This window comes from Juglans regia, chromosome 12 (genome assembly GCF_001411555.2).
Source record: "Juglans regia cultivar Chandler chromosome 12, Walnut 2.0, whole genome shotgun sequence".
Taxonomy (NCBI): domain Eukaryota; kingdom Viridiplantae; phylum Streptophyta; class Magnoliopsida; order Fagales; family Juglandaceae; genus Juglans; species Juglans regia.
Window position 1 is genome coordinate 15,332,237 of NC_049912.1, and position 23,720 is coordinate 15,355,956.

Consider the following 23,720-nt stretch of genomic DNA (forward strand, 5'->3'; position numbering starts at 1 on the left):
TCTTGATGTTGAGATATATGATTTTGGATGATTTGTGAGATTATTTTTGAACTATTATTTGAGACTTTTTGGTGTAAATGATGGGTGTTTTGGAACTAGTTGTATTGAACTCTCATGCAAGTCTTAATGTGTTGAATGAATAAAATATTGATGCAGACACTGAAATTATTTTATTCGAAGGTTGGAAGTGAAGTTTGGGTTGGGTTATGTTTTAATTATTGGAGTTACTGTTGTTGGTTTTGGAAATAATTATAGTTGGTTTGGTGTTAATAGAAGGTGATGTCTGTTTTGGGTTTTAAATGCAAATGGTTTGAAGAGAGAGTTGTTTGGGTTTAATTGTTAGATAGTTATGGAGCTGTGAAAGGACTGTTTTGATTTATTACTCAATAAATAGCAGCCTACTAGATTGGTTATTAAATGTTGGATATATGTTCTTTTTGTTTAAGTGGTGTTACTATTAGAGTTCCGGCTCAAGGTGTTGATAATACGAAGAAGTCAGGTAAGCGGGGTTCATATACTAGTTTTGCATAAAACAAATAAAAGGAGTTTGACTTTGAAAATAAATGTGTTTATTTTCTTTTTGAAAGAGATGATCTGAAAACAACCTCAGATGTTTATTCTACATATGCATAAATTCTATATAAGAGAAAGTGTTTTTCTGTCATGACTGGTGTAGACTTGAGCTAGTTTTGTGCGCTTTATTTCTTAACTATGAAAAAGAGCGAATATGAAAATCAAAAAGTTTTGTTACGAGTCAAATAAAATATTTTGATTCTGTTTAGTCGTACATGTGAAGCGATCTAAAGCTATTAAGTATTTTGTTTTGACATGATGAGTCATCTGAAAACCTTGGCATGAAGTTCTGATTCTGTATATGATTGTAATCGGATTTTCGATGAAATCTGTTCTGTTTCTGTTAAGGCCCAGCCACGGGTATAATGGTGGTTTATAACCCTACCACGGGGGTGAAACATGAAAAATGGCCCAGCCACGGATATAATGGTGGTTTATAACCCTACCACGGGGGTGAAACATAGAAAATGGCCCAACCACGGGTATAATGGTGGTTTATAACCCTACTACGGGGGTGAAACATAGAATATGGCCCAGCCACGGGTATAATGGTGGTTTATAACCCTACCACGGGTGTTAAACATGGTATTGTCCCGATGTGATATTAAACGATGATAAGATTATAATGTTTCAGTTTAGAAATGCCAACGGATTCTCTTTTTGGAATAAGTATATTTTTCTGAAAATTTCGCTCTAATGTTTTTGTACAAGTTTTATTTCTGCATTCTGAAAGTAAATGTTTTGTTCGGCTTATCAAATGTTATAAATGCTCATGTTTACATGCCAGTATATGCTCTCTGTTTGCTGAGTTGTTGATAACTCACCCCGTTAATCTTCATAATATTTCAGATGACATCGATAGCTCAGCTGAAGATCAGTATTAGAGTCTATGGAGAAGATTAGCATTGATTTGTTGTTGGGTATCTCATGATATTAGTGTTGGTGTTGGAGGTTAATTATCTTTCTTAAGTTTGCTTTAATGGATTTAGACGGTTTATGGAGACTATGTTAATGTTTTATTATTTCTAGTTGTTATTTGAGACATGAAGAAGAGTTGATTTTATTTGTGTTGTTGGATTGAATATTGGATAAATGAGTTTATTTGATTTATTTAATTGAAGTATTTACGTTCGATTTGAGGTTTGGGAAAATGGATATATTCTTAAATTTGGAAGTACTCTAGCCTTGTTAGAGCTGATTATCAGGTTTTATGAGTTAACTCTCCGGACCTTCGGGGTCGGGGTGTTACATTTTTCCTGGAGGGACGTAGTTTGAGAATTTAATTATTTGTGTTTCGTATAGGTACCTACAACATTAAAAGGAAAAAACATGAGTTCCATTAGTTCAAAAGAATATAAGATTATAGATACTAAGGCAGGCAAAAAGAATAGGATTTAAAATTAAAAACTGATTTTTTAATGATGATATGTAATAAATTCTGATTATAGCATGTGTGTTTACTCACTTCTAGTATTGTTGTTGGAAGGAAAAACCAGAAAATATACAAAATAATCAGTTGTTTCTAACATATATATATATATATATATATAAATGAGAGTTTTCCTATAAGAAAATTTTTAACACACTATACCAATTCATAATTCGATGTACGACATGATCGAGTATATAATATATGGATGATCCCCCTATGGCTTATGGATAACAAAAAGGTTAGAACAGCTCTATTATCCATTCCAGAATCTCTTGCCACATACACATTTATAGTGACTGAAAGGTGGTGGTTACTAATTCTAATAATTTCACTCTCTGATCTTTAATTTCATTCCTAACCTTTCATTTGTGGCCGGATTATTGAGGTGTCTTACTAATTAAATAGGAATAAAATTTTATATCAAGAGATGAGTACTTATGAAGAGTTCATCATGTGGTCTTAGTTGCTTCAATAGATTCCAAGTCTTCCTTTTTACTTAATGAATTATATGCAATAATTAAAAGAATATATCTTTATTTATAGACAAATACTTGGCCCGCAAAGATAATTTTAAAAAACTACTTTTCAAATTGATGGGATTAAATATAGTATGACGTTAAACCACATCAATTTAAAAGAAATTATTTTGTAGTTCTTTTTGGCTAAATTCAACTAGCCTTTATCGTTTTATACAAATAGTTCCTGCTTGCATATAATCATACTCCAATCCAATTAACAACATGATTTGATCCTAATCTAGTAATTAATACTTTTAAAAATTAATCCAAAAGTTGAGGGTTATAATATCTTCCACAGAAAGCTGCCAGCTGCATTTCCCAATGCCCCTTCTATACAACTCATTGGTGATCCTGATCAAATTCTTCCTTTCTTTTCCTATAATAGTGTTTAAAAAAATCGAGATTACATACATATAAGCATCTATATACATGCAAATGGCCTCTTTTTGAAGACTTTATCATGATAGGTAAAATTATTCAAACCATATGGGAGATTTGAATCTAGGTTTTAGCTATATTTACTTATAAAATCTATTGAAAGACTTTGTATGTTTTAAATAATAGATCAAATTAAAGGGTTTGAAACAATAGAAGTAATTCATAATTACTGATCCTGGGGGATTTTAAATTTATTAGAAGTTTCTATTTTCAATTAAAGAGTTTAAAAAATTGGTTCAACACGTGAAATATTTAATGTTCTAATTGAAAGATCTCTACTCCTACATGTTAAATGATATCACTTATTCTAAGATTTAACTTTTTGTGTTATATCCTTATAAACACATGCACTAATTAAAGTCATAGTCTTGCTAAAGCTCATATACAGTAACTCCTAGGAGATGACTAATAAGTGGAGAGTCGAATGGATAAATGAAAGATCAGAATTTGGAGGTCAATGAGATGGAAGTCCAACAACTTTGATGAAAGTATAATTTGATTTGAGGATATGTGTGTGTGTGTGTGTGTGTGTGTGTGTGTGTGGAGAGAGCAATGAGGTAGAACATGTAGGAGTTGGAGGCTGTTGATCGATGGGATGCATGCAAGACCACATAAATTAACTGGTGGGGTTTACAGTGATCTCTTCCCGTTGGCAAGAAGCAAGACAATAAGACCAAAGGCGTTTGCTAGCTGCAGGGGTCCATATATATATATATATGTGTGTGTGTGTGTGTGTGTGTGTGTGTGTCTTACATTTGTGGACTTATATATCTATATATATAGGTGCATGTAGTCTTCGATGAAAACGTAACATTTGTATGCGTTACATACATACTGGTGCATCCTTTCGTATGTAAAATGGTATATATGTCATCCACACATTTATGGGGTTTGTAATTCTTATGTGAAAATTATCATCTAAAATGTGAAATAGGGGTGTGGTTTGCCTTCACATAGTGAAAAAACTTTCAAATATACTCAGTGTTCTGTATCGACTGTGACACACAAAAAACTATGTCTTTCATTATTAAACAACTTAAATCCACGGGCTGCAGTCGCATGTTAGAATAGGAAAAAGGTTAGTCAGTACTGTAAATTATTCGTCGAATATCACTGCAATTTACTTTTGTTAAACACAAGATGCTATGAGATATTATTAACCACAAGGAATAGTTGATACAAAAGCATATCACACTCAAATTCCAACCATGTTGCATGCCCCTTGATCATAGAATTTGATATATTATGGCCCAAGTTTGAAGTTCATAGAACTGATAAACATTATATAAGAAAATCAGATAGAATGAATGCATTCCCAACAATTCTTCCCAAAACACTGCAAATGCTTTCCAGAAATTGAGTTTAATGCTTAAAGCTTAAAAATCCAAAATTGGAGGATAGATATCTCTATAATTTGATGGTAGAGATTTTAAGGGAAAAGAAATACCTTGATTTAGATGCAAATCTTCGAACTTGTCATCAATGACTTACAAGTGGAGGTCTGGATGTTTGATAGCATATATATGTTGGGTCTTTGTACATTATACAAAGTCACTGAAAAGGTAAATTCATTCATATAAAATCAACAAAAACTTGGTTAGATTGATGAGAAACCCATGCATGATGTATGAGATAAACGGCCTGGTGTAGACAGAAAAATTTAACTCAGATTTTTCCAACAGCACCATTGAAAATGCAAAATAGAAAGAAACTTACAATTGATTTGGAGATCTTGCCTCATAACGGTAACAAAATTCAATCATGGTGGTGGGGGAAATCGCGAACTCCAGAAGATGAGGTAGGGTTTAGATAGAGAAAGGGGATCGACGGAGAAAATGCCCAAAACGTCGCAGATCAGAGGAGAAAATGCCCAAAACGTCGAAAGTTCTTGTAGTTGTTATTGCGGCGACAAAATATTATCGTCGTATTAGCCGTATCCCGAAGGAAAGTATTCGACGAAAGAAACGATTACTAGTTGCGACGAATAAATCGTCGCCTCATAACGGTAACAAAATTCAGCCATGGTGGTGGGGGAAATCGCGAACTCCAGAAGATGAGGTAGGGTTTAGATAGAGAAAGGGGATTGACGGAGAAAATGCCCAAAACGTCGCAGATCAAAGGAGAAAATGCCCAAAACATCGAAAGTTCTTCTAGTTGTTATTGCGGCGACAAAATATTATCGCCGTATTAGCCGTATCCCAAAGGAAAGTATTCGATGAAAGAAACGATTCCTAGTTGCGACAAATAAATCGTCACCTCATAACGGTAACAAAATTCAGTCATGGTGGTGGGGGAAATCGTGAACTCCAGAAGATGAGGTAGGGTTTAGATAGAGAAAGGGGATCGACAGAGAAAATGCCCAAAACGTCGCAGATCAGAGGAGAAAATGCCCAAAACGTCAAAAGTTCTTATAGTTTTATTGCAGCGACAAAATATTATCGCCGTATTAGCCGTATCCTGAAGGAAAGTATTTATTGACAGAATCATCTCTTCCCATATTTTTAGATTGCACAAAATCAGGGATTTCTTATTTTTAGGCAACTGTTACAATAGTATAGTTTCCTTATATGTAAATTTCCATTATTAGTTTCATTGTACACTTATATATTTTGTAAAGCAGAACACAAAATAAAATACACAGAATTATTCAAACCCTTTTTCCCTCTTTCTTAACATGGTATCAGGCTAGGTTTCGTTTTCTTGGCATCACCATGGATGAATCCTCCAACCCGCCTCTCCCTTCCCTCCCTTCCCCTTATCTTCTTCATCCCTCAGATTCACCAAGCTTAACCCTTGTCAATGGACTCCTAACCGGCGACAACTATCCCAAATGGCAAAAAGCCATGACCCGAGCCCTCAATGCCAAAAACAAACTTAGTTTTGTTGATGGCACTCTCAAAGCTCCTGAACCTAATACACCCGAATGCACCCGATGGAACCAAACAAAGGATATGGTTCTTACCTGGATCCTCAACTCCATCAGCCCCTCTCTTGCCAATTCTCTTGAATATCACACCAACCCACGTGATGTTTGGCTGGACCTTTCCTCTCGTTTTTGTCATGGCAATAATGCCAGAATCTACCAACTCAAACGGACTCTATCTTCCCTACATCAAACCACAAATTCCATTCATGATTACTATAACCAAATCAAACAAATTTGGGATGAACTTGGTCATCTCAAACAAAGCACTGACCTCACAGCTTTACAGCAGCAAGCCGATGATGAACAGGTGTTCTAGTTCCTCCTTGGTCTCAACGATTCCTTCGCCTCCCTTCGCACTCAAATCTTAGCCATGGATCCACTTCCACCCATCAGCAAAGTCTTCTCTATTTTGTTTCAAGAAGAGCAACAAAGGCTGCTCAACGTTAGACCCTCTCAATCGGAAATCATGGCCATGGCTGTTCGATCTAGTGGACGCCCAAAAAACCCTTTCAAGTGCACGGCTTGCGGCAAAGATGGCCATACCCGCGATCGTTGTTGGACTCTCGTCGATTACCCCCCTAGACGTAACCCGCGACCCAAACAGAATCATCTCTTCTCCCCTCATCTTGATTTTCCTCTCAATCGGCGCCTCCATTGGGTGGTAGACAGTGGCGCGAGCCACCATATCTGCCACCACAAGGAAGCTTTCGCCAATCTCCAACCCCTTGCAACCCCCCATTCGATTCGGCTTCCCACGGGTCAAGATGTGCCTGCCGAGGGTCTCGGCACATGCGTTCTCTCCCCTTCTCTCATTCTCACTCAAGTTTATTTTGTTCCCCTTTTAACCTTTAATCTATTATCTGTTTCCCAAATTGCCCTTCACAATTCTTGCATTATTACTTTCTCTTCTAATAATTGCTTATTTCAGGACCCACAGTCGATGAAGCTGATTCGAGCGGGTGAACTCTGCAATGGGCTTTACGTGTACCGTCCCGACCCACCTGTGATTTTTGCTGCTCAATCTACTGCTAATAAGACCCTATGGCATCAACGTCTAGGTCATCCCTCCAGTTTTATTATTCCTAAAATTTTAGATTCTCCTTGTATTCTTTGTAATTGTGATGTTTGTGCTCGTTCTAAACATACAAGATTACCCTTTCCAATTTTTGCTAATAAAAGTGTTTTTGCTTTTAATCGTATTTTTTGTGATATTTGGGGTGGATATCATACTTCTTCCTTATCTGGAGCACATTATTTTCTCACAATAGTGGATGATTTTTCTCGCACCACTTGGATATATTTAATGCGTTTTAAATCTGAAGCTTACACTCATTTAACGCATTTTTTTGCTCTTGTCAAAACTCAGTTTAACACCAATGTTAAAATTATTAGAACTAATAATGGACAAGAATTTCTCTCTCATCAATTTCAAACTTATCTTCTTGACCACGGCATTATTCACGAACGTACTTGTGTTGAAACTCCTCAACAAAATGGTGTTGCGGAACGTAAACACCGGCACCTTCTTAATGTTGCTCGCAGTCTACGTTTTCAAGCACACTTACCCCTCCCTTTTTGGGGTGATTGTGTTCTTACTGCCGCCTACCTCATCAATTGCACTCCCAGCCGTACTCTTCAAAATAAATCACCTTTTGAGGTTCTCTTCAACAAAATACCCAACTACGATCACCTTCGTGTATTTGGGTGCCTCTGTTATGCTCAAACTCTTCGTACTTACCGTGATAAATTTTCTCCTCGTGCTACTAAATGTGTTTTCCTCGGCTACCCTAGCACTCACAAAGCCTACAAACTCTACAATCTTGATACACGGTCCATTTTCTACTCTCGTGACGTCACCTTTCATGAACAACAATTCCCTTTTCAGAATATTTCAGACTCCTCTTCTTCTTCATCTCAAATCATTCCCCTTCCGATTCCTGAACTCACTTTATCTACTTCTCAAACACCTCTAAATCCTCCTCAAACTCCAGCCTCTTCATCTTCACCTCCTCAAACTCCACCCTCATCACCTTCACCTCCACCTCCACCTGTCTCTCGTCCTCGCCGCCATACTACCCGGCCTTCCTATCTCCATGATTACATATGTCCCACTTTACACACAGAGCCCACGGCGTCTTCACCTGCTACAACGACTTCAGGTACTGCTCATCCTCTATCTGCTTTTCTTTCTTACTCTCGTTTTTCTCCCTCACATATTACTTATTTAAATGCTCTCACCTCTTGTGTTGAACCCTCATGCTACTCTGATGCTCTCAAACATTCTCATTGGCGCGAGGCAATGTCTACCGAGCTCCAGGCTCTAGAAGCTAACTCCACTTGGACTCTTGACCATCTTCCACCTGGTAAGAAACCCATTGGTTATAAATGAGTTTTTAAAACCAAACTCAAAGCTGATGGATCCATTGAGAGATACAAAGCCCGACTGGTTGCCAAGGGCTACACTCAAGTTGAAGGACTTGACTACCATGAAACCTTTGCTCCGGTAGCCAAGATGACCACTGTCCGCTGCTTATTGGCCATTGCTGCTAAAAAAAATTGGATCATTCATCAGCTCGATGTCAACAACGCCTTCTTACACGGTGATCTTGATGAAGAAGTCTACATGATCCCACCTCCTGGCTATTGCACTCAGGGGGAGACCCGTGTTTGTCGCCTCAGAAAATCTCTATATGGCCTCAAGCAAGCCTCCCACAATTGGTTTTTTAAACTAACTACTGTGCTTCTTGATGTAGGTTTTCGTCAATCTCAGGCTGATCACTCCTTATTCACTCTTATTACTCACACCAGCATCACTATTGTTCTTGTTTATGTTGACGATATCTTAGTTGCTGGCAATGATCTTCCCCAAATTGAGTTTTTCAAGAATCATCTCTTCACTCACTTCAAAACCAAGGATCTTGGCTCTCTGAAATTCTTCCTTGGTCTTGAAGTTGCTCGTTCTTCTGCAGGCATTTTTCTGAATCAGCGAAAATATGCTCTTGATATTCTTTTTGACAGTGGCCAACTTGGTGCCCGGACCGCCTCTTTTCCGATGGAACAACATTTGAAGCTTTCCAATGAAGATGGACCTCTACTTCCTGATCCTAGCATTTATCGTCGTCTAGTTGGTCGTCTCATTTACTTGACCATCACTCGACCTGACATTGTTTATGCCGTCAACATTCTTAGTCAGTTTATGCATGCTCCTCGTATTCCCCATATGACTGCTGCTACGCGTGTTCTCCGCTACATCAAAGGGAGCCCCAGCCAAGGCATTTTTTTCTCCTCTTCCAGTACCACTCAGGTTACAGCTTATACTGATTCTGATTGGGCCAGTTGCCCAACCACCCGTCGCTCCACCACAGGCTATTTCATCCAGCTCGGTACCAGTCCAATCTCGTGGCGCATAAAAAAACAGACTACTGTTGCTCGTTCTTTCGCCGAAGCTGAATATCGCGCTATGGCTGTCACAACCTGTGAACTCACCTGGCTAAAGCAACTTCTCACTGATCTTGGCATTCCTCATCCTGAGCCTTTCCATCTCTACTGTGATAATCAGTCTGCACTTCACATTGCTCACAATCCAGTGTTTCATGAACGTACCAAACATATTGAGATCGATTGCCACATCATTCGCGACAAAATTCGCTCCGGCCTCCTTAAAGCCATTCACACTTCTTCACATGAGCAAATTGCAGATATCTTCACCAAAGCTTTAGGACAAGATCTTTTCCACCATTTCTCATGCAAGTTGGGCATTACGAATCTTCATGCACCAACTTGAGGGGGAGTATTGACAGAATCATCTCTTCCCATATTTTAAGATTGCACAAAATCAGGGATTTCTTATTTTTAGGCAACTGTTACAATAGTATAGTTTCCTTATATGTAAATTTCCATTATTAGTTTTATTGTACACTTATATATTTTGTAAAGCAGAACACAAAATAAATACACAGAATTATTCAAACCCTTTTTTCCCTCTTTCTTAACATTTGAGTTGCGTAGACTGATAAAGGTAAGGTGGCCTTTGACTCTGTTGGTTAGCTTTTTATGATCTTAAAACGCTTTGATTATATATATTATTCACATGAGAAGAATGCAGCGTAATTATTTATATTCAAACCGGTCCAACAACTGAATGCTGGATCACCGCATGTTTTGCTTGAAAATGATGCTTTTCTTGGCAAACCTTCGTTGAAGGATTCTCCTGCAAAGAAACTTCCATCCAAGTATGTTGTAAAACCGCCATCATACATTTCAAAGTGCAAAGACGTTTCCGAGAACGGCGAGAAGGAAAACCATAAAATGGAACGTTCTGCAGAAAATGCAGTTGGGAAGACATCTGTTTCTTCCGCTAAAAATGGCAATCAGCCTTCAAATTGTGGGCCTTATCTTGGAAACTCGCAGCCAGCTCCTGTGGCTACTGATAATAAAATGGGTTCATGGTCCTTCCATCGGTCACCTGGGAATCAATGGTTAATCCCTAATCCCTGTAGTCTCTCCATCTGAAGGACTCATATACAAGCCATATCCTGGGCCTGGGTTTATGGGAACTGCTTGTGGGGGATATAGACCTTTCATCCCGGCTCCCTTGACGGGAAACTTTATGAATTCAGCATATGGGGTTCCAACTCATCCTTTTCCTCAAGGAATTGGTAATCTTTCCAATAATTCTCCAGTTTGTCATTTCCTCTGTAGTTTTTTGTTATGATATTTGTAATGGGCTTCTCTATATTTCAGTGTTGTGACCTAGTTTTTTTCCCTTTTTTTTTTTTGTTAAGTATAGTGACCTGTTATACAGTATATTCATATGTTAAGTTTCTGGAGAATTAATACCTTTTGAATATATGTTGTCTTTCTCAATTTTTTTGGTTGGACTGAGTACTTTTGTGTGGGGGTGGCATTTCTTAGTGCAGAAGATTGGTTTTTACTTCTCACCTTTGAAACCGCATCGTTCGCTTCATTTTCTTTTTAATGTTCAACAACCCTTTATAATTGTGTTTTATATATACAACTCAAGTGTGATTATTGTACTGTTTTTGTAGTTAAATGTTATTTACCTCAAGAAAAATGAAACTAATTATGCCTCAGTATTGGGATATAGTTTCATCTCCAACATTGTTACACAGAAAATACTATATATGCTACCAACTTAAGAAGATTTATTGAAGAAAAATATAGCGCTTTTCCTGCCAAATCGTAGGTTTGGCTTATAAATTTTAAAGCTGATTATATTTCAAAGATATTGACATGTTACCAAGTCATGAAAGTTTCATAAAATTATTTGTAGCAAGATTGAGTGAATGTCTTTTAGCATGTGTTTTTTTAATGATTTTATGGACACTTGGATTGGATTAAGGGTGGACTCTGACTCCGACGGAGTTGAAATGCCGACCTTTGAGGTCAAAACTCTCTCCAGCTCGGAGTCAAAGCTCCAATCGGAGTAGAAAATGGACTCGAGTGAGCAATGTGTAACATTTGCTCAAGCCACACTCGAGCAATCAATCTATGTGACGTTCGCTCAAGCCACACTCAAACGCCACTTGAGCGATCGTCACTTGGAAAAAAAAAACCAATAATTACAAAAAAGTCGAAGTTCGAAGCCCACATGGGCTTTGTGACTCCGAACTCCGACTATTGGAGTTGGAGTTACTCCGAATCCGATTTTGAATTCCGCAAACTCCATTGGAGTCGGATCCTTGTCAAAACTTGGGCAGAATTCGGTACTCAAAAATTTTGCCCACCTCTAGATTGGAATTGAAAATTCAACTAAAGTAATGATATGCGTACAATTATTTTACAATTTCAAGAGCAATTATGTAAAATTAAAATACTCAAATTAAGAAAACTTTAATCCTTTTAATGAGATGGTATCTTCATATTGGTTGATTGTAAAAGAGTTAGTTATACAGATATGAAGATCTAATCTACACTTTTATTGGGGGCACCTTAGGATTGTTTAGATAATGAGTTATCTCAATTCATTTCATCTAATCATTATAATTTTTTCAAACTTTCAAACAAAATATGATAAACAATTCAATTTTTTTAAATTTCAAAACAAAAATTATATTAAAAAATTATATTCTAACAATATTTTATTTAACTTTCAATTATAATATCATCTCAACTCAATTTAACTCACTATTTAAATATCATTTAAAAAACTCTTTCGTAACTCTCACCATTATCACCACCTCATCATCTTACCTCATCGTATTTGTCATGCATTGTCCTTAACCCATGCAAGAAGATATTCACATCAGCACTCTTCGATCATCCCCTTTTCCAAGGTGATTAAGGTCTAGTTTGTTTTTAAGACTAAAATTTAAAATTTTAAAAATTTTGAAAAACCTCTTATCTCACTATTATAATTTTTTTAAATTTTCATATAAAATAAAATAAATAATTTAATTTTTTCAAATCTTAAAATAAAAATAATATTAAAAAATATATTCTAATAATATTTTATTTAATTTTTTAATTTTAATCTCAACTTATTTCATCTTATCTCTCAAAACAAATCAATTTTAAGAGATTCGCTCTGTCCAAGTCCTTTCACGGGATATCTTGCTCAGCCAACTATGGAAGGACTCTTGTATTTATTTCTAATTTTAATCATACCATTACATTTGGTGAGAACAAAATAAAAAATAAAGATGATTTATGACAGCCAATGAAATAGATCTAATGAGGATGGAAAGAAACAAAAAGATCCATGAGCAAATCACCCCAATTAGTGCAATCCAACTAGCAACCAACATGAAAATAAATAAAAAAATAAAAAAGGGTTTAGTGGAATGCACTTGAGAGCTTGCAAATCCACAAAGCAACGTACAGAGGTTATCCACTCAAGCGCTTACCCAGCAAAAGTAACCTTAAAAAAGCTCAATATTTTTTATACTTCCAAGTTCTTCAATCTGTGTGGGCCATTATCTCCAAGTTGAGTGTGCAAAGAAGTTAAAAGGATCAATTCTCCTTGACTAGTCCTTGACATACTTTAGTCATCATCGAAGAAGTTAGGTAGATTGGAAAAGAAACGAAAACAATTGAAAGATTGGATTTTCTTTTCGAGCAAGAGAATCACTAAATGATTATTAGATATCTACAAACAACCTGCTTTTGATCATCCTGCATTAAGGAACCACACCATTCAGGTGCATTTGCTTTCATGATCATAACCCTTTTGTCTCTTTTACTCAAATCATAGTTGAATTATCCGACTTATTATCAAATCAAATAGTTCGGGATTTCATAAGAGTACTATCAACCATGTCATTGAGATCCGTTTCGAATTTGGATTGAACTATTTAATTCAGTCTAATTTTAAATTGAGTTTAATATTCAAACACTTAATTCTCAAATTATTAAATTCATTTTAACTCAAAAACTCTTTATACGTGAAATTCATAATATTTTTCAACTCAATATCTCTTTACATATGAGATCCACAACTTTTTCAACTTCCTATAAATATATTTTAACTCATTTTAACATTCAAACACATCTAAACTCATTTTAGATAAATTCTACAAAACTCAATCCACAATTTTAACTCACTACTATTCATAAAGAAATCAACTCATTTTAACTAAACTCTAACATAACAAATGTTCCATGTCAAATGCAGATGAGACCCAGCTTTACTATCCAAGATGAGACTTCAAGCACGAAAGGTGACTCCTCTCCGGCACCGGCGCTGTCTCAGACGTGGCAAAAGAGTGGAAGTTGTCCAGAGGGAACCGTTCCCATTCGCAGGATACGAAAGCAAGACTTGTTGATAATTTGTCTTGAAAATATAATCAAATACATGATATACATACATGCTCATTAATTTGTTCAAATTCTCAACCATAAATTTGAACCAGACTGCATTTCTGGGCACAAAGGGATACAATTACGTTGGAGCTAGAGGGGGAATAAATGCTTGGGGTCCAAGAGTTGAATCTGCCGATGAGTATACTACTGGCCAAATTTGGATTAGAACGGACCCCCCAGCATCAATTTTGAAAGTGTAGAAACAGGCTGGATGGTTTGTGCACCCACCCAAGCAAATTAATTGACTTCAAATTGACTAAGAGAAATGAAATTTACAGTTTTAGAATGTGCAAATTTTACGTATTCTCTATAAAAAAAATAAATAAATTTAAATATCATATGAAAAAATTATTTTTTAATGACAAACTCTACTTTTATTCAAGTAAAACGTGTGAAACTTACATATTTTAATATTGTATCTAACAAATTTTTTTTCAGGTCAACCCGAAATTATTTGGTGGTGCAGAACCTCGATGTTTTGCACGTAGGACTGTGAGTATACTTTCTTCTTGGAACGAACGGTAATTAGCTACGAATTTATGAGAATTAATTGGTTTCTTCTTGTTTTGTTCATTTTTGGTCAGTTGGATGGGTACGAAAAGACAGGTTGCATTAACCTCGTTTGCCCTGGGTTTGTACAAACTAGCAAGACCATCTTATTAGGAGGAATTCTTCAACCTTTGTCACAGAAAAATGGACCGCAGTATCAGATCGACCTCACGATAAAAATTCTCTCCCTCGCTTTTGCATGATGATCAGAGTTATCTATACAAATGTTTTGCATCTAAACCCATGATTTTGCATGACATGACATAAAATCGATGATAATTTTGGGAGCAAAGAACGTGACTACAATGACGATAATTTTATCACAAATAGTGGATTTTTTTCTTAATATGTGTATAGTATAGAGCTGTTGAATAGAGTTTTTCTTACACATCACCGGCTTATGTGTTTTTTGTTTTAGGATCCAAGTCCGAAAATTGGTGGCTACACTTTGGTCACGATATAATAGAGTATTGGTCTGGACCTATCATGTCTTATTTGAAAAAAAAAGTACCACCACAATTGAATGTAGAGAATATGTTTATAGCAAGAAGGTGAAGGAAAACAACCCCCACACTACAACAACCATGGAGAATGTGGATTTTGCAGTCGGGCACATGACAATACCTAAGGTTGAAGAACCCTGAATAGGTAGATGTTTTCGCCGAGGAACCCAACTGCTACACCGCCGCCAACTTCGACTCCTAAATCGGAGGTTGTTTTCTACTATGGAGGGCCTGGTCGGAACCCTCAATGTCCATGAGGTGGAGCAAACATGTTGGAAAAGGTTAGGGTTGGATATGCATATATGCATGCCTAGGCTTGTTTTAACAATTTGAACATGTATTAATGTTCTATCTCGATGAAACTTAAAATTATAAAACCAGTTCCATTAATATTAATATATATGGTGCATGAATCTCTCATTTTTTAAATAATTCCGAACATAATTAAAAAATGCATGTAGCACATCCTTTTATTAAATACGTGCGTAATATCTTGATATTCGTAATTTATTGTCAAAATATTATTTTAATTTTAAGAGTTAAAAGAAGAAATATAAATATAAATTAAGCATTTAAGCTAATGTATTAGGTGAACCGAATAAATTATAGATATTTTTGTGTCTATTTTATTTGAAATCTTAAAATTTGGATAAAACATTTAAAATATCTAAAAAGAAAAACGTTGTTTGAAACCTAATAGAGGCCATGCTTGGGCTCAAATATGAGCTCCACGGGCCTCAATATTCAACTGCAGGGGGTTCCAACTTCCAAGCATTGCCTCATCCGAATAGACCTGATGGCCTTGTGAAGCAGGTAGAATCATGATCTGGGCCCACCTTTTTTGTTGCTTTCAAGTGAATCCAGCTGTATTTGGTAACAAAAGTACACTGGTTTTTACCTCATATTGCAAAGTATTTACTGTTTTTCAAATATGAAAAAAATACAAAAATCTCATTTTATCTTATTATTTTTTTAAATTTTATTATAAAATATTATAAAAAATTTAATTTTTATTATTTTTAAATTCAATTTTTTTAAATATTAAAATAATAATAATATTAAAAAATAATATTTTAAATTTATATTTATAATTAAAAATTCTCATTCCACTTTTTAAACTTGCGAGATCCAAAACCTTGAAGTAAAGACAAAGTGACCAACTTTTTCAATAGAGAATAAAAAATTTGTTAAAAAAAATAGTATATTATTTGTATAGCAGAAAAGAACAAACCATGTGACCAATTTTAATTTATGTGGGCCAACAATAAAAACTATTTTATACCTTTTATCTCCTTTTCTCTCTAAACTTTTTAATAAATGGATAATATTTGTGTTGAAATCGAAAGTGCAAGATGTTAAACACTTAGCTCATAATACAACGTCACAAAAAAATATATTATTTTAAATTTTATTATCTCTAATCATACTAATAATACGTGTGAAACATGAATATTCTTAAAGTCACGAGCATAACACTATAAAAAGAGTTAAATTTTGAGCTAAATAAATATCTTTTAAAAAATAATTTTATTTAAAAGTTTTTTTATATTACACACTATTGACATGATATAATTTAATTTAAAAGATAAAAATTTAATTTTATAAATAAAAATTTAATTTGATAATGTGGAGTATAAAAATACTTAAATATCATTACTACTCCAAAACTAAATTAAATATGATCAACAATTAAAATTAAGATAATTATATAAGAAAAAAAATAATTTGTATTGATGTAGAACGTGCGTCCGAAAAAAATAAAATTCACTTCTAAAGATATATGCTTTTAGTGAGAATTGTTTGAATACGAGAAGTCTTTTAATTTATTTTATATTATCTAATTATTATAATTTTTTTAAAATTTTACATAAATTATAATAAATAATTTTATTTTTTAAAATATTTTAAAAAAAATAATATTAAAAATAATATTCTACATTATTTTATTTAATTTTTAGATCTAAATCTCCTCTAATCACATTTTCCTATTCTGTGCAGGATTTTGTGCTCTAGTCCGTGCATATAGCACCACTCGCAAAAAGCAGGTCATTCTATAATGGAAAAAGAGCTTCCAGCTCTGTCCAAAGAGGGCCCACAACTCCGCGCTTTTCCCTTTTTCCAGCTCTATCTTCACAGGAAATCCCTAAACACAAGCCCACCACATCCTTCTCACTACGAATCTCTCTCTCTCTCTCAAGTTCTCAACACCACCTCATCCTTCTCTTCACAAATCTCTCTCTTGCTCTCTTCTTCACTTGTAATCCTATACTTGTTCCTTAATCCACGCTTTATTGCTCTTTCCTCCATCAATTTCAGGTCCACATCAAAAGCAACTTTTTCTCTGAACCCTGACTTCTCTCGTAAATCCCTCAGCTTCCGGAAAAGATTATTCCGGAATCGCTTCTTGTTCTGAAGAAAGATTTTCACTTTGTTCTTCTGGAAACGTCGGTTGACTCCGGGATTTTCAATTTTCTGCAAGTGCGTTTTGATCTAAGAGGTCTGATTCGATTCTGGGTTTCCGAGAAGTCGGTCAATTTCCGAGAAAGTAAAGGTTGGTGGTTTCTGGACTTGATTAATATTGGATTTTGGAATTAGAGCTGCAGAACATAAAAGACTAGGTTTTTTTATTTTTTATTTTTTATTTTTTTATTTTGGGGGATTTGTTGAATTGTAGAGACGGAGAGAGGATGAAAAGAGGGAGAGATGACGAGAAGATCATGGGGCCTATGTTCCCAAGGCTTCATGTCAATGATACGGAGAAAGGAGGGCCAAGAGCACCTCCAAGGAATAAAATGGCTCTCTATGAACGGCTAAGTATTCCCTCTCAGCGGTTCAATCCCGGGGTCTTGCCTCTTAACCACACAGATAACACTAGCAGCCCGGTATACCCAGCATCGTCAAGCCAGGTAATTCTTAGAACCAACAACTTGTGTCTTTGCTTTGTTACGTACGGTTTCATGTAGAGTAGTACTTTCTAATTTCTAAAATCTCTGACATATGCCTCGGTTTTAAGTTAATAGGCTGGAGATAGATTGTGAAGTCTTTGTGTATTAGTTGATGACTCAATCGTAAATATATGGTAGAATGATAGTGGACTGTAAAATCAGAGTGTGTGAGTAATTGGGCGGAGTCGTTATTCATTGAATAGCTTATGATTTAGGTTTTTCATGTGCTTGGATTGTTCGGGGAATGCTAGGTGGGAGCAGATTGTTTAACATGCTTATAAATTGTTCCTGTTTTCTTCTCCACTCGAATGGGAAATTGCCTTACCATTAGGGAGTGTTTATAGTTGTATTTGGATGCTATTCTAAGTTCTTGCTCTTGCATTTTTTTTAACACATAGCATACTTGCATCTGTGAAGGGAGCAAGCATATTTGCATTTACCAACTCTAGGGTAGTACCATTGGTTCTCATATTTCTGCAACTGATTACTAGGAGCAATAAATATTGTTTTTCAGGGAAATGGCCTTGAAAGAAATTACAACTTTCCACTTCATGTACCTCCATCAATACCCACACATCAGGGTGAGAAATTGCCTGTTCACCGTTCTGAAGGATCAGGTTTGAATAATTCATTGGCACAACTTGAGCAGAGAAAGAAGGTAGGAGATGAAGATGATTTTATTGTTCCTATATTTGTTCAATCAGGGACTGGGCAATCCCATAGTAAAACTCTGAACAGTAATGATAGGGAAAAAATTGCCTCCTTCAGCCCTACCTATTATGGTTGTTCCACAAAACACCCAAAAGATTGTGGTAAGAATCCCAAGTTGATTACCTCCCCACATATAAATTTGGGACAAGAAGTAAGATGTGAGAGTGAAGGGGACCCAAGATTGAGAGTTTCAAGTCATTCTGTACTATCTGCAACAGATCTGTCAACCAGAGAAAAGTTTGAAGGGCTCGTAAAGGAAACTAAGGCAGCTCCAGATCAGGAGTATCGAGATTTCCCTGTGACTAACATAAGCAGTTCATATGATATTGATGCTTCTTTACAACAAGAGTTCAGAACCAGGTCACAGCTGGTTGACACTGGATTTGCTGATTCTGTAAGGGATGAAGACGATGGAAAAGTTGCCCACCCAAGGAGCATCACTCACTTGGGGGAGGTGAATAGCAGTCCCAATGAGCCTAATAATGGCAATGAATATTGTAGAGACAGGACAAATGTGTCACTACAAGTGGGAAATGTAGACAGAAGTGATGATGTTTCGGAGACCTCAATGGTAGATTCGATAACAGGCTTTGATATCTCTCCAGATGATGTTGTGGGGATAATAGGTCAGAAACATTTCTGGAAAGCGAGAAAAGCTATTGTCAAGTAAGTGTGAATTCTTATTGATATCTACTCAAATGTGTTGCCTCCTGGTGGTCTTAAATCCAAGGATACCATGTGAAACTTTCCTTTCCTGTTTGTTGTTAAAGTTAAAATATACAGAATGATCATATATGCTTGTATCACTAATAACTGTAGCATCCTCATGCTATCTCATATGATGTGGAGAAACAGCCAGACAAAAGACGAAGTTAGGGTACTGAAGCATCGCGTACCCCCCCCCCCCCTTGCGTTTTTTGTTTTTGGGTTACAAGGTCAAGCACAACAATGAATTTTGAGAAAATTATGAAAATGAATTTCTTGTAGATTATCTATTGAAACGTGATTAACTTTTCTCTCTCAATACTACTGAGTTTAACTTAAGAACTTATGTTGGCCCTCTTCTATGTCTATGTTCATTATGTAAATTAAGGAATGTCTTACTCTTACTTTCTATTGGAGAAGTGAAGTGATCATCATTCTGGAAAATCTGAAGTGTTATATTGGAAGCTGCTGACATTTAATATTTTAGGAGTTTCGAATTTGTCCTTTTCCCTCAACTTAAATCTGCAAAAGATTTTTGAGTGCAGTATAAAAAACTAAATAGGAGTATAGGTGTATCTATTTAAACTGTAGAGTTGCAATTATGGCTTTGAAGGAGCGAGAGCTCAGTGTGCTGTTCCAAGATCCCAACTAAAGTGGCATTTTTTGTGTACAAATGCCCTCGATAACATTTTAACAGTGCTGGATTATCTTACAACAGGGAGATGTGCGATCCTAATAGAGTTACTTTGCACAAGGCGATCCCCGAGACAGTGGATCATCTGATTATTTATTGTCCATTTGCGTCTTCATTTTCGGATATATACCTGTCTCGGGTTACTATTGCTTAAAATCCTACTGAACACTGGGGAACTATTACTATGATGGAAATCGAGGGCATGGAGCAAGAGGAGGAGCAAGTGATGGGCATGATCCTTGGAGCTGTTGTTGGGTGAATTTTGGATAATGTTGAAATTGTAAGATTGTTAGTAGACATGGTGACAGGCGAATTTCTCATATGTAGTATTTTGGTGTTCTGCATTGGAGGTTTTTCTGGGGTTTCCATTCATATTCTTTTTACCTGCACTCTGAGCATACATTCTTAGATGTTCTGTCCATGGAAAGAAAAATCATGCAAATTGTTGAGCTTCACCTAGCTCATCTTGTTTGGTTTCATTGTACTGAGGATTGAATCTGATCAAAAGATTGTATCTGAGTGACTAACAAGTGATTTAGACATTCTTGTTGTGATAACTTTGATGCTTTATTTCTTTGGAAGAAAGAAGTGTAAATCGTGTACCTTGTTTGAGTTGCAAATTGGTTATGCTAGAAGCTGCATCTTTCATATAGCTTCCTATTTCATTTGTTTGCACTAAATCTTTTATATAGCTTCCTATTTCATTTGTTTGCACTAAATCTTTTATATAGCTTCCTATTTACTTTAGTCAGTAGCACACAGATACTTTGTGTTCAGAGAACCTTGCCTCTCTTTCTGCCTTTTTCTTTCTTTTTCAGCAAATGGTGCAGGTTGGGATACTTATAAAATAAATGGTGCGGGTTGTGATATGGTCATGTGTGACATATGGATTAAAGTAAGGCATTCCTCTAAAATAAATACACACTAAGCTTTGTGTTTTGAGTGAGGATATGTGAGGGACTTCTTAAACTACAACTCAACCCACTAACCACTTAGGCCCCGTTTGGTTATACAAATGAGATGAGATGAAAGTTGAAAATTGAATAAAATATTGTTAGAATATAATTTTTTAATATTGTTTTTGTTTTAAGATTTGAAAAAGTTGAATTGTTTATTGTATTTTGTGTGGGAGTTTAGGAAAGTTGTAATGATTAGATGAGATGAGGTGAGTTGAAATGGTTTGTGTAACCAAACAAGGCCTTAGTCTCTAATTGCACCTCCATTTGTGTGGGTTGCTTTGATCTATGTGATGGTCCTTAAGTTGATGCCATCTGGTGCTTCATTCTGCTCTATTGTCTGGCTTATTTTCTTGTATTACCCTTGGTTGGTTATATGTTTATGGAGGCTTCATTTGATGAATATTCTGCGAGTTAGTTCTTGATACACTCCTGTTACTCTCCACAGTCAGCAAAGAGTGTTTGCAGTGCAAGTATTTGAGCTGCATAGACTGATAAAGGTAAGGTGGTCTTTGACTCTGTTGGGTAGCTTTTTATGATCTTAAAACGCTTTGATTATATATATTATTCACATGAGAAGAATGCAGCTTAATTATTTATATTCAAACAGGTCCAACAACTGATTGCTGGATCACCGCATGTTTTGCTTGAAAATGGTGCTTTTCTTGGCAAACCTTCATTGAAGGACTGTCCTGCAAAGAAACTTCCATCCAAGTATGTTGTAAAACCGCCATCATACATTTCAAAGTGCAAAGACAATTCCGAGAAGGAAAACCATAAAATGGAACGTTCTGCAGAAAATGCAGTTGGGAAGACATCTGTTTCTTCCGCTAAAAATGGCAATCAGCCTTCAAATTGTGGGCATTTTCTTGGAAACTCGCAGCCAGTTCCTGTGGCTACTGATAATAAAATGGGTTCATGGTCCTTCCATCAGTCACCTGGAAATCAATGGTTAATCCCTGTAGTCTCTCCATCTGAAGGACTCATATACAAGCCATATCCTGGGCCTGGGTTTATGGGAACTGCTTGTGGGGGATATGGACCTTTCAGCCCGGCTCCCTTGACGGGAAACTTTATGAATTCAGCATATGGGGGGGTTCCAACTCATCCTTATCATCAAGGAATTGGTAATCTTCCCAATACTTCTCTAGTTGGTCAGACTTACTTCCCTACATATGGCATGCCAGTCATGCACCCGGCCATGCCAGGTTCAGGTGTTGAACAAGTTAACCAATATGCTGGACCTGGCTTACATGGTCAAACTCAGGTCTCTGTTGGCGGAGCCAACTCTAACATGCAGCATCAGAGCTCATGTAACATGCCAAATAGTACAAATGGAGCTAGTCCACAAGTTGGTAAGTTTCAGGCTGCAAAAGACGGTGAATTGCAAGGAAGCACAGCAAGTAGTCCATGCGAGAGACCGCAAGGTGTTGGGACAGGTTACACTTCCAAGGGGGAAGATGCACTTCCACTTTTTCCTATGGCTTCAGTAGTCCCAGAGGCAGCTCCTCAGCTTCATGAGACTGACCAAACAGCGCGAGTGATCAAAGTTGTGCCACATAATCCTAGAACTGCTACTGAGTCAGCAGCTCGAATTTTCCAATCCATTCAAGAAGAGAGAAAGCAGTATGACTCAGCGTAGCTCATTTTTGCTAATCACCTGCGAGTTAATGATCTTGGGCTCATCTTAAGCTGGTGTGGTGCTTGGTCATTTCCTCTGTAGTTTTTTGTTATGATATTTGTAATGGGCTTCTCTATATTTCAGTGTCGTGACCTAGTTTTTTTCCTTTCTTTTTTTTTTTCTTGTTAAGTGTAGTGACCTGTTATACAGTATATTCATATGTTGATAAGTTTCTGGAGAATCAATACCTTTTGAATATATGTTGTCTTTCTCAATTTTTTTGGTTGGACTGAGTACTTTTTGGTAGGGGTGGCATTTCTTAGTGAAGAAGATTGGTTTTCACTTCTCACCTTTGAAACCGCACCGTTTGCTTCATTTTATTTTGGAAAATTTTATACATCATACTATTATTTCACTTTCATCCCACTAAGTAAGATGTGACACATTTATCACTATTAAATGATTATTTATTTCATTTTTTTTTTATCATCTAATAGTGATAAATATGTCACATGTTACTAAGTATGATCAAAATAGGATGAGAGTGTGGTGTATAGTATTACTCATTTTATTTTTAATGTTCAACAACCCTTTAATTGTGTTTTATATATATACAACTTAAGTGTGATTATTGTACTGTTTTTGCATTTAAATGTTATTTACCTCAAGAAAAAAGAAACTAATTATGCCTTTGTATGGGGATATAGTTTCATCTCCAACATTGTTACACAGAAAATACTATATATGCTACGAACTTAAGAAGATATTTTTGAAGAAAAATATAGTTCTTTTCCTTCCAAATCGTAGTTTGGCTTATAAATTTTAAAGCTTATCATATTTCAAAGATATTGACATGTTACTAAGTTATGAAAGTTTCATAAAAATATTTGTAGCAAGATAGAGTGAATGTCTTTTAGCATGTGTTATTTTTTAATAATTTTATGGACACTTGGACTGGATTTGAAAATTCAACTAGAGTAATGATATGCATACCAATATTTTACAATTTCAAGAGCAGTTATGTAAAATTGAAATACTCAAATTAAGAAAACTTCTATCCTTTTAATGAGATGGTAACATCATATTAATTGACTGTAAAAGAGTTAGTTATAAAGATATGAAAATCTATTCTATACTCTTAGGGCAGGTTTGGGGCCAAAATCAAAACACAAAATTCTCATCTCATCTCATCTCATCATTACACATTTTTCAAATTTCCATACAAAATATAATAAACAATTCAACTTTTTCAAATCTCAATACACATTTTTCAAATTCCAAAACAATAATAATATTAAAACTTAATATTTTAAATTTCAAAACAAAAC

At 35.8% G+C, this 23,720-nt stretch overlaps 1 protein-coding gene across 1 annotated transcript; it reads left to right on the forward strand.

Moving 5' to 3' along the window:
* The first annotated feature begins 16,890 nt into the window (after nt 1–16,890).
* LOC118343966 (protein EARLY FLOWERING 3-like) lies at nt 16,891–22,667 on the forward strand. The gene is made up of 5 exons (XM_035683476.1): nt 16,891–17,311; nt 17,435–17,666; nt 18,220–19,082; nt 21,220–21,271; nt 21,382–22,667. Exons 2-5 carry the CDS (start codon nt 17,448–17,450, stop codon nt 22,411–22,413), a joined length of 2,166 nt encoding a protein of 721 aa, XP_035539369.1. The 5' UTR covers nt 16,891–17,311; nt 17,435–17,447; the 3' UTR covers nt 22,414–22,667.
* The last annotated feature ends 1,053 nt before the right edge of the window (nt 22,668–23,720 follow it).